This window comes from Mus pahari, chromosome 1 (genome assembly GCF_900095145.1).
Source record: "Mus pahari chromosome 1, PAHARI_EIJ_v1.1, whole genome shotgun sequence".
NCBI lineage: Eukaryota > Metazoa > Chordata > Mammalia > Rodentia > Muridae > Mus > Mus pahari.
Window position 1 is genome coordinate 102,276,181 of NC_034590.1, and position 18,215 is coordinate 102,294,395.

Here is an 18,215-nt window from a genome sequence, read left to right on the forward strand (position 1 = left end):
ATTGCTACACACAGCATTTTACATAGGTACTAGGGACCTGACTCTGGTCTTCATGTTTATATGGCAATTTCCCCCAGCTTTCTGCCCCACATCACACCACAGCTCCACCTCCTACTTCACCCTCCTGAGAGCTAAAATTACAATGTGTCATGCCTTACTTAAAATTCAGTTCCTGCTAAGGGAAAGTCTTTCAAAACCAACAGTTGATAAGGAATTATAATGGATTTCAAGTGACTCAGGTGTTTACAAAGTCCACAGAGTGGACTAGCGAGTTAGTGACCACCAATGACAGAGGGTTACAGAGCTCCTAGAGGTTAGGCCCACCTAAATTGCATATGTAGCCCTGACTTACAGGGGCCACAAAACAGAGATCTGGCACCTGGGAGGTAGACTGTTAGAGGAAGAAGGGTTCTAGAGTCAGCCAGATCCAAGCTTGGCTCCATCTGGTACTATTTGACACTGCAAAAGTGTCTTCTATCTCAGCTGCAGCTCTCCTACATATAAACTAATACAATATTACTTTATATACATAATATTATGCATATACACATATTATTTTATATATCTTTAGTCTCAGCACTGAGGAGGCAGAGGTTCTGTGAATTCTAGGCCAAATGGGGCTCATGGTGAGACATTATCTCTAATTAAATAAATAACATGTATTTAATCAATTTCTCTGATTTTGCTTAATACACATCACGGACAATCACGGAGCTCTCCCAGCTATAAACCCAAAATGGCATTGTTTATCATACATCATATTCTATTAACGCATGAAAAAAGCTTCACTATTCTGGCCTTGAAACTGTTCAAGTCTTCATAAATAGACATATTCAACTGTATCAAAGCACAAAAAACAAAACAGATTCTTTCTATAAATTCATTTACTGCTTTGAAGTTCTCAACTGATTAACAGCTACAGAAAACTGTCATAAATCACAATAAAAAATATTTATATTTCAAATACAAAAGAAAATTTTAAATTATTTTAATTGATATCTAAATACTAATTCCCATGCTTGTGGCTTCCCATCAACCCATTATTCCTATTCATTCTGTGGAGCCTGGGTACTTACTAAGTACTATTTGCACTAAGCCTGGGTACTTACTAAGCACTATTTGCACTTCCTTCTTCTGTATCAGGTTTACTTTGCAGTTTCTTCTAGAAAGCTAACTGATTTTGTCCAAGGAAGTCTCCCTTTTTTGAAAAACCAAAGCTGTTACAGTGTTTCCAGATCTACCTCCAAAGCTGAACTTGGGTGTTGGCAGCTCTTCAAAAAGTTCAAATCCTATAAAACAAAATTAAAATATCTGTTAGAGATATTTGTACTAACAATTTTCTTTCAAATCTTTTCTAAACTTAATTTTGCATCTTTTTCCAGCTTACCCCCAATTTTTTTTTTTAAATAAACAGGAAACAAAAAGGACCAAACACAACTGGCAGGGAAGTCTTTCCTCATTTCCTATAGTCCTGCTTGCCATTACCTTCCTTCCATCTCCTTTAGTCTATTTCACTATCTCCTTGGTAGGAAGTAGCTGTGACACAATGAACTACTGTCACATGCTAGCTCTGCTTCTTATGTGGCTTTATATGTAGGAACTCAATCACATCAGAAATATAATGATATGTAGACCATGCCAGCCTTGAACTCACAGATCTACTGCTTCTGCCTCTCTGTGCCTCCCCTTCTCCTTCCCCCTCCCCCTCCCCCTTCGCCTCCACCTCCACCTCTCTCTCTGCCTCTCTCTCTGCCTGAGAATGCTGGGATTAAGGGCAGGCAACACCACCACCTGACATGTTTTTGTTTTTTGTTTTTTTTCATTAAAAATAAAAGAGGGAAGCAGGGCAGTGGTGGTGCATTCCTTTAATCCCAGCACTTAGGAGGCAGAAGCAGGCAGATCTCCGAGTTCAGTGATAGTCTGGGCAATACAGTGAGTTCCAGCCAGGGCTACACAGGGAAACCCTGTCTCAAAAACAAAACAAAACAAAACAAAACACAAAACTCATCAGAGTATTTCAGTGGTAGAATATTTGCCTCCTATGTATGAGCCTTGAATCTGGAATAAATAAAACAAAGTTGAAAGGTCACTACACAAATAGCATAAAAACATTTACATTATACGGACAGGACTACCAAGGAAAACTGCACAATTCCTTTCAAATATGGAAAAAATCAAAAAACCAAAGACCCTTAAAAAGACTGGCAAAGTGTGGCACATGAACCCACAGATACTGCAGTGGCACACACACAGGCCCTCAAAAGGTTCAAGCCAGGCAGTCTGAGCACTGAGAGACCCAGGCTCTACACAAAAATCTACTTGTAGTTGATACCCACTCTCAAAGAAAAACTCAGTTCTCGCCAATGGACTGTCAATGGACTTCTAGACAAAACCAATGCCCAGGAGTAACAGGCCACCACACAACATAGTCACAGTATTTTGGTAGAGTTTTTGTTGGTGGTTTGTTTTGTTTTGTCTTGGTTTTATATAACCTCAAACTCAGAAATCTGCCTGCTCTACCTCTGGAGTGCTGTGATCAAAAGCCCATGCCACCACCGCCTGGCAACTTTTTGTTTCCTTATGCTCTGTTTAGGCACTTTTGCATTTTTAATTTCTATTTCCATTTTCCATTTTTGTAGAGATTTTGCTGTTGGTTTTGCTGTTGTTGAATGTTTTTTGGTGGTTTTTGTTCCTTCTGGGTTTTATTTTGGTTTTGTTTTTAAAGAAAAAAGAACATAAAGTTGGGTGGGTAAGGCAGTGGGGAGAATCTAGGACATGTTGGGGAGGGAAGAAGTGTGATCAAAATACATGGTATAAGGGGCTGGTGAGATGGCTCAGTAGGTAAGAGCGCCCGACTGCTCTTCAGAAGGTCCGGAGTTCAAATCCCAGCAACCACATGGTGGCTAACAACCATCTGTAACAAGATCTGATGCCCTCTTCTGGAGTGTCTGAAGACAGCTACAGTGTACTTAAATATAATAAATAAATAATCTTAAAAAAAAAATTAAAAAAAAAAATACATGGTATGAAAAAATGTTTTTCAATTAAAAAAGAAACAGACTGGTGAGGTAAATTTCATTCTAAACCAATGGACTGTGGCAGTCAATCTAAGCAGCTAAAAGGGAGGCCTTCGGTAGGCTCTACAGCAGAGCACTCTGCTGCTGTCTTGCATCATCTAAATCCAAGCACCATTTTCTAAGTAAGTCAATCCTTAAAACTCATTAATACTATGTGATTGTTTCTTTAACACCTCCTATTATAACATTTTCATTATTTTAATTCTCTATTTAGTTCTAAAACTGAATACAATATAAAGAATTTACTTAATCCCAGCACTTGGGAGGCAAAAACAGGCGGATTTCTAAGTTCGAGGCCAGTCTGGTCTACAAAGTGAGTTCCAGGACAGCCAGGGCTACACAGAGAAACCCTGTCCCCCCCCCCCCAAAAAAAAAACAAAATAAATAAATAAATAAGGAAGAGTTTACTTAGCAGTTCTTAGACATTCACACTTCAAAGCCTAGTACCCCAGGGTGAAGCCTGGCCCTCAGTACCATAAACAGACCACTGTGTTTCTGTCTACTGACTCAGGGGTAAGAGAACACCTGCACTTAAGAACCAAGAAAGGAACTTGCTCTACACAGCAGAACTCTTGAGCATTTATTAAAACTGTTGAGCTTTGGAAAGAAGGAAGGATTATTGCTAGAACCGAACAGTTCTAAGAGAAACAAAGGTAACATATAAGATAACAAAATGAACGACAAAATAAAAGACAGTAAATCTCACACAATTCTAGTTTTCTAAAAGTAACAGTAACGAAGCCAAAAGCTCATATTTTCAGGAATAAACACTTCAGGTTTTTCATTATAAAACCTACCAAGGCCACTGCATGTACACAAAAGGACACAGGATATATTCTCTCTGCCTAGTCCTTTAATACTAAAAGGAAGACAAAATCTAAGATAGGTGTATTCAGTATGATGCAACATGGTTACAGAAAACAGTGTGCAGGAAACTCTTGAGGTAGCTAATCTCTCATCAGCTTGTGACAGGGATCAAAATGTAGCCAAATATGTAATCTAGAATCATTTACTAAATACTTCATCTCAAAAATTCTTTCCATTCCTCTATAAAATAATTAGTACTAACCCTGAAGAAAGACTCTAAGGAAAGGGTACCAAAAAAATTTCAAAATACTTTCCCAGGAATGCCTGTGTGCTACATGAATAAACTGGAAGGTAAAATACTTCTTAAAGTGTCCAAGGAAGAATCTGAGAAAACTTCAAATGCTCTCTGTATAGATATAGATTCTCAGTGCTCACAAGACTCCCCATTAGTAGTAGAGTCTTAATTACCTTTGGCTAATGAGACAGAAAAAGTCCTGCCTGGCATTAAAAAAAAGAAGGGGACTTCCTTAAGAACCAGTATGTAGAACTGCTATACATTCCCCATTTCATTTCTGTGCAATATTATAAGTAATTGCTTCATATATACTGGAAACAAGAAGACCAATCCTAAATACTTAAATGGCCCCTAAAGCAAATCATATAAACTACATATAAACTTAAAACATTGGTCATATACTTCCATGTGTATGATTATAGATTCAAAAGTAAACTGGTGCACTGAAGTCAAAAGCACGGCCCATGTGCTCTGAGACTCTGGCTAGCCGATCATACAGCTTAAATAAAAGATTGCATTGCTTAAATAAAGAGCCTGATCTTTACAAGCTCGTAAATTTTAGTACTTAACTGCCAGGATTTCTGGGAAAAAATGTTAAAAAGGTCTCTGGATCCCAACCAATTTACTTTTTTGTGCTCTGTATACACAGTTCAAAGTTATTACCAAGGTCATTAACACAGAAGAAAAGCAGGCAATTCCCACAACTAGAAATGTAAAATACCGTACCCACAGGGGAGTCAAGCACGAGTATAAAAACCTAAGGAAGCACACATTCAAAACCGTTACCTTCGCTGAATGCATCTAGCAACTCTGCCTTGGTCCAATTACATGAGGTTATTAGAAAAAAGCCTTTTACTTCCAACACCCTGGAGAGAGACATCACATATTGCTTCCTCTTCTCAACTGCATTGTCAGGATTAAGACTTATGGCATCGTAAGTCCCTTTGTCAACACAAACATGAAATCCAGATAGCTTTGTAGAGGGATTCAAAAAGTCTTCTACCTATATTAAAAATGAGTGTCCATATGAGAACAATTAACACAATTTTTATCATAACTTAAAGTGACAACATGTAAAAGTTTAGAGATAAAAGGGTCCATTATGATGACACTTTACATATAATAAACATATTTTGAACTTTTTAGCTAACTTTTATGTGCTTTATTTCCTAGATTATTAAAGCCAAAATTAGAAGAGAGGTTGATAGTGTTTCCTGGACATTTCAAATCTCTACAAATTTGGAAACAAATCAAAGCCAGGAATACTGGCTCAAAAGCCCAGTTTATGAAAAGTTGTTTCTTATGAAAATATTCAACATATTTATCAAAATGACAAAATTTATTTAGAACCCAAGTCATTGGAAATAAGACTTATGGCTTATACTACTACTTGAGTGGCCTAAAGTAAACAAGGAATTATCAAAAGTTCCTTTGTTTTGACTTAGCAGCTCACAAAGCTACTAATGGATAGAACAAAAAAACATGAAGTTTAAGAAATTAAGGGACTATTTAAACTATGATTACTTAACTCAGTAAATGTCTTGCACTTTAGCTTTTAAAATTCATCAGTATACTGTTTTTAATAACCTAATACGACTACAATATTTGAAATTGAGATGTGCCTCCATTTTATAATACACAAATTTACCAATGAATTTAATTCTAAAATACTTTTAAAATCCAGCAATTAGCAATTAGCCAATCATCATTCATATAATTTTAATAAGGTAAGTATCTAAAACAATTCCCCTAACATGGGTACTATATATTGGTACTGAGTTTCTTCTTTTGGTGACAGGGTCTAACACATGTAGCCCAGACTCTCCTAGAAAGTTGCAGGTGCATACCAACACACTACACTCAACAAGTACTTCTATTAGGAGATAGGATTTACCACTCTCCATATCCAAAGTATAGAATTCATGACATTTGAATCAAAACAAAGACTACATGAAGAGCTTCCTCAGTGGGAACATCCTCATCTTAAACACCTGTACAACGTTCTTGTATTCCAAAGGTACTTCATGACACTTGTACTTATTAAATATAGGATACAGCAGTAAGTGAGAGAGTAAAGAAATCTGTGTTAGAATATAATAACCTTGTGCTTTATAAAGGGAGAGACAAACAACAAATAAGCTGCTATTGTTTAAGAGAATCTTTCAGAATACACACATTGGAAACCTAAACACAGTCACATGTTATCAAAATTAGGAAGAGATCACTGGAAGGTGATTGAGTCGTGAAGTCTCTCTCTTCATGAACAGATTAATGGGTTAATGAGGGACTGGCTTTGTTATAAAGGAAAACTTTCTCTGGCTTACTTGCTTTGCTATGGCACAGGAAGAAGGCCCCTTATCACATCATTTAAGAATCCTAGACTTCAGTCACTAGAACTGTGGACTTAGTAAACTTCTATGCTTTACAAATTACCTAGTCTATGTTGTTCAATCATAGTAAAAAAAAGCTAACAAAAACAAACTCATAAAGGAAATATTTCAAGCAGCTGCAGAGATGGCTCAATAGTTAGGGTTCTGCTCTTATGAAAGAATCACATCAGGTGGCTCACAACTGCCTACAGTGGAAGCTCCTGGAAGTTTAATGCTTCTGCCTTCACATGCACACACTCACATGAACCCACATGCACCCACTCACATGCACACATTCACATGCACCCACATGCACACACTCACATGCACCCACATGCACACATTCACATGCACACATTCATATGCACCCACATGCACACACTCACATGCACCCACATGTACACACTCACATGCGCCAACATGTACACACACATGCACCCACATGTACACATTCACATGCACACACTAACACACACCCACATGTACCAACATGCACACACTCACATGCACCAACATGCACACACATGTACAAACTTACATGCACCCATATGTGTACTCACACACCCACATGCACACACTCACATGCACCAACATGTACACACTCACATGTAAAAACTCACATGCACCCATATGCACACTCACACACCCACATGCACATACTCACATGCACCCTCATGCACACTCACACACTCCCACATGCATATAATCACATGCACCCACATGCACACTCACACACACCCACATGTACACACTCAAATGCACACACTCACACAGAGACATTTTTTTTCAAACTTTCAGATTCAATGAGTAAAAGCTTTTGCCACCAAACTAGGCAATCTGAGTGAATTTCTAAGACTGACATGATAATTAGAACTAACTCCCTCAAGTGTCCTCTGACCTGCACAAGCTTGCAGGAGTGTATCCACACACCACACAAAATAAACAGATGAATGTAATAAGATAGCAATACTATTTCAGATAGGGCCAGCAGGATGGCTCAGCAGGGAAACCTGAAAGCCTAAGTGTTAGCCCTGGGATTCATGTGATGAAAGAAGAGAAGCAACTGCAGCAAGTTGATCTCAGATATCAATTCACGAACACACTTATGTCCATACAAGTATACACACAAAAATAATGCAATTTAAATTTAAAAAATAAATTACAACCATTTAATAATGGTATACCATGAAACAGCTCTTTAAAAGTGTTTCAGATGCAGTGCTATTAAGAAAGCAAAAATGGGGTCTGGAAATAAGCCACTGGCTGCTCTTCAGTGGCTTCAGGTTGGGTTCTTAGCCTCATCACCTACTATCACCTGTAACTCAAGGCATAGGGAGTATACAGCCATCTTCTGGCCTTCCCAGGCAAAGCACTAATACACATCAAAATAAATAAATCTTAAATAGAATAAAAATAGGGCCTGAGCTCAGGAAATAAAGGCACTTGCCACCAAAACCAACAAACTGGGTTCAATCCTGAAGCCCACATGCTGAAAGGAGACCCTCTGCTGTGCACATGTATCCAACACACACACACACACACACACACACACACACACACACAAATAAAGGAGACCCTCTACTATGCACATGTATCCAACACATACTCACACTCTAAAGGAGACCCTTCACTGTACACAAACACACACACACACACACACACACACACACATATACACTAAAGGAAACCCTTCACTGTGTACTGTGGCACACATATCCACCTCACACATACAATAAATACATGAGTATAATTTTAAAGGGAAAAAACAGCATGGTGGTACATGCCTGTAATTATAGCACTTGGGAAAGCAGAGGCACAGGAAGACCAGAAGTTCAGCTACATAGCCTGCTGGAAGCTAGCCTAAATTACAGAAGATCCTGTCTCAATAGCATAAAACAAAACAAAGAATCATGAGCCAGCCAAGATGGTTCATACCTATATGTCTTTAGAAAGTGAAGGCAGTGGGGTCAGTCGAGGCTACAAAGGGAAGCACCCTAATCTTGTGGGGAAAAAAGAAAAAAAAAAAATAAAAGAAAACACGAAAACACTAGTAAGATTGTGAGTGACTAGAAAGATAAATCATTCATATATATATATATATATATATATATATATATATATATCAGCCTGAGCACACTCCTTTAATCCCAGTGCTTGAAAGGTGGAGGCAGGCAGATCTCTGAGTTTCAGGCCAACCTAAATTACAGAGCAAGTTCCAGGACAGCCAGGGCTATACAGAGTAATGCTGTCTCAAAAAATACAAACAACAACAAAAGCAGCCTGAAGGGGCTGGAGAGATGGTTCACTAGTTAAAACTGGCTGTCCTTCCAGAGGACCCAGGTTTGATTCCCAGCTCACAGTCATTTGTAACTCTAGTCCCAGGGAATAGAACACCCTCTTCTGGCCTCCTCAAGGGCCAGACATACAGATGATACATAGACATATATGCAGGCAAGAAATGTGGGGGAAAAGAAAAAGGAAAAAAGAAAGAAAGGGAGAGAGGGGAAGGGAGGGGAGAGAAGGGGTAGGGAGGGAGAGGGAAAGGGGTGTGGGGAGAAAAGCAGCCTTGAAAGGCCTCTCTAAGGAGGTGCTATTTCAACAGAGATGTGAATAATGGGAATAAACTTGGCCTGCTGAGAAACCTAAGGAAAGAAAGGCAGAGATAGCAAGGATAAAGCCTTAGACAAGCTTAACACATCTCAAAAACAATATAGCCAGCAACTGAAATACTGAATAAAAGGAAAGGGTTAAAAAATGAGAGCTAGTGAACCAGGCGGTGGTATACACCTTTAATTCAAGCACTAGAGGGAGGCAGAGGCAAGCAGATCTCTGAGTTCAAGACCAGCCTAGTTTACACAGAAAGTTCTAAGATAGTCAGGGCAACATAGAGAAACCCTGTGTGAGAAAAGAAAGGCAGGAGTGCAGGCAGGCTACAATGAAGTGCAGTGGCAGAGTGTCTATCTAACACATGCAAGAGAATAGGTTTGACTCTAGCACAAGGACAGGCTTCCGAAAGCTAGCTGTAGTACCTAGATTCCATGCTGAATGCAGGTCTGTGAACAAACAGTCATGTAAGCCAATTTTCATTTTAGATCAAAAATACTACTTTGTGCCAGGTGTGGTGGCGCACGCCTTTAATCCCAGTACTCGGGAGGCAGAGGCAGGCGGATTTCTGAGTTCGAGGCCAGCCAGGGCTACACAGAGAAACCCTGTCTCGAAAAACCAAAAAAAAAAAAAAAAAACTACTTTGTGGTAGGTACATGGATCTGAGGTCTGTAAGCATGGGAGTGGTGAGGCAAAATGATTGAAAGAAAAGAGAAGAATTATGGCCGACTCCTTGTGTTTTAAGTGTTCTAATTTCCTTTTGTTGCTGTGAGAAAACACTCAGAGCAAAAGTAAATCTGGAGAGGAAAGGGCTCATTTTATCTAACATTTCCAGGTTATAGTCCAAGAAGTCTAGGCAGGAACTCAAAGGAGGAACCTGAAGCCAGCTCACTCTCTGACTTACTCCCGGGCTTAGCTAACTAGTAGCTTCCTTACATAGCCCAGGGATGCTAGGGATGCTACCTCTCACAGGAGACAGCCTTCCTGTATCAATTAGTAATCAAGACAATGCCCAAAGACATGTCCACAGGCCAATCTGATCTAGACAATTCTTCAGTAAGGTTTTTATCTCTGATGACTTTAAGCTATATAAAATTGTCAAAGCCAACTAGGATGAAGAATTAAATAACAATGTTTGGCAGAACAAACTACACATTTATAAGCTGACTTTTTAAAATATAAGTCATTTTATTTGAGAAATAAATATAACCAAATCCTGCCATCCTCACAGTTTAAGTGGCTGTAGCCTTCCTTCTGGTAGAACCTCGGGCAGAAAACAGTACCACAGGGACATCTAGCACTTATAACTTTTTAATATGATTAATCCAGAGCCAGCTACTGTATGATCTTGCAAACATACATGGAAGATATTGTATGAACACACACATATACACATACACAAAGAATACTTTCCAACAAAGCATAGTCTTACATGCCTATCATCCAGCTAGACAGGCAGAAGAAGGCAAGTTTGAGACTGGTCTGGAATACACAGTAGGACTCTGTCACACAAAAATGAAAGAAATAATTTCCATAGACTAAATTAAAATTTTAATATTTACTTTTAGATGTTCCAGTTTGTATTATTTATGATTGATCCTTAATTTATAAATGCAAAAAAGTAAGCAAATTAACATACTTTGTAACATTTAAACATTATAGTTTATTTTAAAATATTAATGTAATTAATAGTTACCTTCAAGTTAATGTTAGATAGTCCTTCTTTCTCTAAAATACTTGCAGAAAGCTTAATTGCAGAAGGAGAATAATCAATCCCAGTTATATTAGAGAAACCATGTTTCACCTAGAGACAGAGAAATAATTTCATAGTTTAGTTTAAAACTTAATATTATTTACTTATAAACTATCATATTCTTTGAATACTAGAGTAATTTTAACTTTGCTGTAGATCAAATGTCATAGAATATCCAGTTATTCGCATGTTTAAAGTTTTTATTATATTCTATACAGAAAGCAAAAGCTTAAATCCACAATTTTTTTTGCTTTTGTAATATCCGATTTCTTTTCAAAAGAAAATTTATTTTCTCAAAGATAATATATAAGCTTTTGGGCTGAAAGTATAATATTAACTTCTGATGCTCTTATGCTCAGATTCTCACAGGAATTTATCTCACAGTTTACTTAACTCAAGTTATATGAATAAATTAAATGCATGTGTAGTGAGTTGGTTTTAAATTATTTTCCTTCAGCAAATTATAAATTATTTAATTCTCTACCATCCACATAATTTAAAAATAATATATCTGTATAGCACTTTTTCACTTTTTCAACTATTTCACATATTCTATTAGATCTTTGTGAAAGGCCTGTGAGAGAGGCTTGGCAGGGACCAGTTTCTGCAGAGAACTAGACAAGGATGGCTAGGCTTGAGGGTTTACTATCTGTTGGGCAGGAACCTATGGCGAAGGCATAGTAGCTTTTGTTCTTTACCCACACCCAATTATGCTGTTTATTATGATAAAATAATTTCAAGGGACTGTAGAGATGGCTCAGTGGTTAACAGCACCGACTACTCTTCCAGAGGTCCTGAGTTCAAATCCCAGCAACCACATGGTGGCTCACAACCATCTGTAATGAGATCTGATGCCCTCTTCTGGTGTGTCTGAAGACAGCTTCAGTGTACTCATATACATAAAATAAATTAATAAATATTAAAAAAGGAAAGTTTGTAAAATTAATAATTTCAAAAGAAATAGAAACAACAAAAGTAGCAAAATATGGTATGGACTGAAATTCTCCTGGTGGGCATTATTATTTACTTCCTTCAAAAGCTAACATAGTAAGGGGCTGGAGCGATGACTCAACAGTTAAAAGCACTAGCTGCTCTTCTAGAGCTCCTGAATTCAATTCACAGCAACCACATAGTGGCTCACAGCCATCTATAATGGGATCTGATGCTATCTTCTGATATGTCTGAAGATAGCTACAGTGTTCTCATATACATTCAATAAATAAATAAATAAATAAATAAATCTTTTTTTTTTTTTTTTTTTAAAGGTTAACATAGTGTCAGGCATGTGGTATACATCTTTAATCCCAGAACTGGAAGGCAGAGGCAAAAAGATCTCTGTGAGTTTGAGGCCACCCTGCTGCTCCAGACCACCCAAGGCTACAGAGTGAGACCTTGTGTCAAAAAAAAAAAAAAAAAAGTAACCTACATATGACTTATTTTAAAAATAACTGAAAACACTTTTCAACCTTACGGGGCTGAGTTGTAATCTAAACTCAAAACACACAACACCAGTTATTTTTCCACTTTCATTTTTCCTTTTGCTTTCTTTCTGAGCCAGTCTCTCTCATTGTATAGTGTGGTCTAGGCTGACCTGTGACTTGCTATTGAGCCTAAACTGACCTCTAATTTCGGATCCTCCTGACTCTGCTCCTGAGTGCGAGGCTACAGAGGAGCACCACCACACCCACCTTCCTTTCTGTTGTGATGCAAAGGGCTGTCCTCTCAGCCGCCTCCATCTACCACATCCACCAAAAGACAGTCATTTTCTTCTCATTTCTCACAATTCTTTCTCCAACAAATGGAAAACCTAACATTATTCCTTTAGCACTTCCTTCTACCATGACTGTTGACCCTTCATTACAACTTAAAAAATTATGCTGATGTTTTTGGGTTCTATAATAATCACTCAGAGCCTCAAAGCTATCAGCAATGCTTTTCCTATTCAATTACTGCACCAAGTAAAAAAGAAAAAATAAATGGACACTCTAAGAAACAATCAAAACGCAAGGAAGAAACTGACATTAAAATAGGCCCCAGTGGTCTTGTGGAAGTGCACATCTTTAACCTCAGCACTTGGGAGGCAGAGGCAGGCTGATCTCTAATTTCAAAACCAGCTTGGTCTACAGAGTGAGCTCCAGAATAGCCAAGACTACACTGAGAAAACCTGTGTGTGGGGGGGGAAGAACAACATGATGCAGGACAAGCCCTCAAGACCCAAATGAGAGAATTACCAGAGACAGATGTTAAAACAACAAAAACAAATGAAAATGACATGTACAATAATTGAATCAAGAAAACCCAGGTATAGGTTTGATGGATTGGACTCTTTCTTTTTTCTTTTTTAAGACAGAATTTCACTATAAAGCCCTGACTGGCCTAGAACTCATTATGATTTTTTTGTTTGGTTTGGTTTGATGTGGTTGTTGGTTTTTTTTTGTTTGTTTATTTGTTTGTTTGGGTTTTTTTTTGAGACAGGGTTTCTCTGTGTAGCCCTCCTGGCTGTCCTGGAATTCACTCTGTAGACCAGGCTGGCCTCGAACTCAGAAATCTGCCTGCCTCTGCCTCCCAAGTGCTGGGATTAAAGGCGTGCACCACCACTGCCTGGCTGAACAGGATGATTTTGAAATCAGATATTTACTTAACTCTGCCTCTGGAGTGCTAGGATTAAAGGCATGTTCTACCATGCCCAGTTTGTGTGATATTATTTTTAAAGAATTAGTAAATATCCCTGTTCAAAATAGAATGACAAATGACAAAGAACATAAAGATCTAACATGCCAACATATATATACATACATATATACACACACACAGATATATATATATATATATATATATATATATATATATATATATATATATATGAGATCTAAAATATTTAGAGATATAAGTGATCCAAGAAGGGAAAAGAAACCAGAATGGGAAAGAATAAGAAACAGCAAATAACTGACATTTTTCCAATCCTGACAAAGGGCCCCAAGCACTTCAAATGCAAATGAGATGCAAAGAAACAAAACCATATACATCACAGTATTTCTGATGAAAACAAAAGAGGAAATTCTAGAAAGTCCCAGAGAACAAGAACAGAGAAACAAGAAGACACATTACTTCCTAAGAGCAAACCTAAGGGTGTTGTCCAGCTGACAGTCATGAAGAATGGGAGCCAGAAGACAAGCAAAGAAAAATACCAATCTAAGATTAGATAGTAAAACCACCTGTCAAAATGTAAAGAAGTAGGGCTGGAGAGATGGCTCAGTGGTTAAGAGCACTGACTGCTCTTCCAAAGGACCTGGGTCAAGCAACCACATGTTGGCTCGCAATCATCTGTGATGGGATTCAATACCTTCTTCTGGTGTGTCTGAAGACAACTACAGGGTACTCATATACATTAAATAAGCAAACAAACAAACAATTCTTTAGGCTAGAGAGATGAGTCAGTGAGTCAAGTGCTTGCTGCACCAGGGATGAAGACCTGAGTTCAGAACCTCGGAACCCACATGAATCTCAAAAAGTCAGATGGGATAGCATGTATCTGCAATTCTAGTATCCTAGAGCAGCAGTTCTAAACCTGTGAGTCATGAACACTTTGGGAGATCGTATATCAGATTTCCTGCATATCAAATACTTACGTTACGATTCATAACTGTAGCAAAATTACAATTATGAAGTAGTAACAAACTACTTTTACGGTTGGGGGTCACCACAGCATGAGAAACTATATTAAAGGGTTGCAGCATTAGGAAGGCAGAAAACCTCTGTTCTAGAGGAATATGAAAGGTGAAGACAGGAGACTCCCCAAAGTGTGCAGAGGAGAACAAGAGACCCTGACTAAATCAAGGTAGGAAGTGAAAACAAACACCCAAGGCTGTTCCTACCTGTACAGAGGTACTTTGACATACACATGCACACACATGCAGGTATACAAACATATTTTAAAAGATGAGACAAAAAAAATACTTGTGAGTCAGATGTGGTGCACACCTTTGATCCCAGCACTCAGGAGACAGAGGCAAGTGGTCTTGTGATCTTTGTGATTTTTTTTTTTTAAATAAAAACAGCCACCAATTTTATTTTCACACTTCACAATACAAGTGAAAACTATTCTTTTTTAACCCCATTTCTCCCTCTCCAAATTTATTCTAGCTGCCAGAAAACACTCAGGCTCAGTCAGCTCCATGATCTCCTAGTGAAATACAAAACTGATAAGAGGGTCCTCTGCTCTTATCTGCCTGGTGAGTCAGTCCAGGGGGAGTGGGAAGCACAATCTGACAAGGGGGAGGCACGTGGCCTCCCATGGGCAGCCTCATTCCAGGAGCAGATGCCACGGCATCATCTCAGGAAGGCCCATCAGCAGCATCATAGATGGGCCTTACCAGTTCAGCACTGCTGGAAAATGATGCACACAGACAGAACTTACAGGACATAGGATGTAAACCAGTATGACAACTGAAGACTCAAAAGAGGAGCCAGATCTCTGTGATTTTGAGGCCAGCTTTGTCTACATAAATGAGTTCTAAGCCAGCCAGGATTGCATAATAAGAACTTGTCTCTAAATAAATAAATAAATAAATAATACTGGTGAGACTATGGGAAAATTTAAACTCTCATTTACTATTGGTAGAAATGTAAGAGCAGCCGCTGAATAAAACAATCTAATGATTCCTTAAATCCGGGAATTTGACTCAGCGATTCCAATCTTATGTAAATACTCCTCAAATGAATGAGAACATATCTCCACACAAACTTATACACAAATTTTTACAATAGTAAAGCAAATAGAAAAAAAAACTAAAATCCAGTAACAAGCAGATACACACACAGTGGTATCCACATAAAGAAATGAAGTCCTGACATGGTACAATGTAGTCTGGTCCTTTTTAAAATTATACAAAAGGGGCTGGTGAGATGGCTCAGCTGGTAAGAGCACCCGACTGCTCTTCCAAAGGTACAGAGTTCAAATCCCAGCAACCACATGGTGGCTCACAACCATCCTTAACAAGATCTGACTCCCTCTTCTGGAGTATCTGAAGACAGCTACAGTGTACTTACATATAATAAATAAATCTTAAAAAAAAAAAATTAAAATTATACAAATGAAAGAAGCCAGACACAAAGGATACATGTGAAATATTCAAAACAGACAAATCAGCTAACATGGTGGCATATAGCTGTAACTTCAGCACTTGGTAGGCTAAGGCAGAAAGATCACATCTAGTTCCAGAATGGCTTAGACTACACAGTGAGTGCACTAGGTCAGTCAAAATATATAAGACTTTATCTTTAAAGATAACAAGGTCCAGGCAGTGGTGGCACACGACTAATCCCAGCACTTGGGGGGGCAGAGGCAGATGGATTTCTGAGTTCGAGGCCAGCCTGGTCTACAGAGTGAATTCCAGGACAGCCAGGGCTATACAGAGAAACCCTGTCTCAAAAAAGCCAAACAAACAAAAAGCATAGTGTGTGGATGGATAAGTAATGTGAGACACAGCCATGTAACAGAATGCTCAGCAATAACAAACACACCCCATTTCCAAGCATCCTAGCACCAGGGAGGCAAAGGATGAGGATTGTAGGCCAGAGATTAAATATCTGGCTACTAGCAGTTTTGTGAGCATCCTGAGCTCCAGAGACCTTATCCAAACAAACAAAAGCATGACTATTTAGGGGACTAGAGAGGTGAGTCAACTGGTACAGTGTTTGTTGCTCAAGCATGAAGACATGAGTTGAACATCCAGCACCCACGTAGAAGTATCACACATCTATAAGCTAGCACTGGGAAAGAAAAGGCAGGAGGACCTCTGGAGCCAAGCAGATGAGTCAGTAAGTTTCAAGGTCAGTGAGAGGCACTCAGGAAAAAAAAAAAAAAAATGTGGAAAGGGCAAGCAGGATGGTTTAACAGGCACGGGTGCTCACTACCCAACCTGACAACCTGAACTGATCCTCAAAACCAGCTAACTCCACAAAGGTGTCTTCTCCACATGCACACTCCCAAATACATAGTATACAGAAACACAAGCACACATAAACAAAATAAATGATAGAATTAAAAAGAAAAATAAGGCGGAGAGTGACTGAGAAAGACACCCAATGTTAACTCTTGGCCTACACAGAATTGAATAAGTAAAATCCAAAAAGTCTACAGGTAAAATGAACAGGTGAATAAATATGTATGTGAGATGGCTATAAAAAGAATCCTACACAGCCAGACAGCAATGAAAATAACCAACTACTACAATCAGCACCAGAATCTTCCAGAATGTTACATGGAAACCTAAGTTCTACTGACAAACTCAAAAACACACTAACCAATTTAGGAAGTGAAGACCCATTTGGCTAACCTGCAGAGGACAGTGGTTACTTTTACTGAAGAAGAAACTTTACCACAGTGACCACTGTGTGGGTGTTCAGACAATCTACTGAGCTGCAGACATTTCATTCCTGAGCTCTAAAGAACATGTTTGTTTTGTCTTGATGTTTAAAACTGTTTCAAGAAATGTTACTCTGCCTCTCTCCTCACTATCCCTAAAAAGGAAACTCAGCTCTTACACAATGCAAAACACAATATGGTAGCCAACTTGAACTTAATCTACATCTCTATCCTTACTCTACACAAATTCTATTTTACCAATTACTTAAAGGCACAAGACCTATGCTGCTTCAACTTTCATGTATTTAGTTCTCATTATCCAGTATTTTCTCTCTCTGTAATTACACTCTACCCACACTCACTTAGATTCCCACCCAATTTGGATAATAATTCCTCAAGACCTTTCCTCATCTCCCCATTTCCAATGCTGTTTCCTCTTTTATACTCAGCATATCCAACATCACATATAATGAGCTACAACTTTACTATTCTATTCTATATTATACCATAATCCAAGCACAAGATCCACACTTTCAAGCTTCCAGTACCATATTTGTATGTGGTAGTCAATAGTAAATTTCAATCTTTTGTGTACACCCTAAGTGGCTCAGTTAGTAAAGGCACATGCTGTCAAGCCTGATGTCCAGAATTTAATCCCTGAAACTTATACACTAGAAGGAAAGAACTGACTCCCTCAAGTTGCCCTCTGACCTCCACATGGGTACTACGATAACACATGCACACACATATACACAAAAACACACATACAACACACAAATATATAAATGTAACAAAAAAATTTAAATAAGAAAAATCAATAAGCTAGATGGTGGTGGCACATGTCTTTAATCCCAGTACTCAAGAGGCAAAAGCAAGTGGATCTCTGAGTTCAAGGACAGGCTGGTCTAGTGAGTTCAGACACAGCATGGACTACATAGAGAAG

The 18,215-nt window shown here is 38.4% G+C and overlaps 1 protein-coding gene across 1 annotated transcript in view; it reads right to left on the minus strand.

Annotated features, from left to right (window-relative positions):
- Positions 1 to 637: 637 nt before the first annotated feature.
- Positions 638 to 18,215, minus strand: part of Eef1akmt2 (EEF1A lysine methyltransferase 2) — a 27,544-nt gene continuing 9,966 nt past the window's right edge. The window contains exons 3-6 of the mRNA XM_021205647.2: positions 15,279 to 15,291; positions 10,849 to 10,956; positions 4,966 to 5,182; positions 638 to 1,289 (exon numbers count right to left, since the gene is read on the minus strand). Of these exons, the coding sequence (XP_021061306.1) occupies positions 1,171 to 1,289; positions 4,966 to 5,182; positions 10,849 to 10,956; positions 15,279 to 15,291 (457 nt within the window). The 3' untranslated portion in view covers positions 638 to 1,170. The remainder of the gene's footprint in view (positions 1,290 to 4,965; positions 5,183 to 10,848; positions 10,957 to 15,278; positions 15,292 to 18,215) is intronic.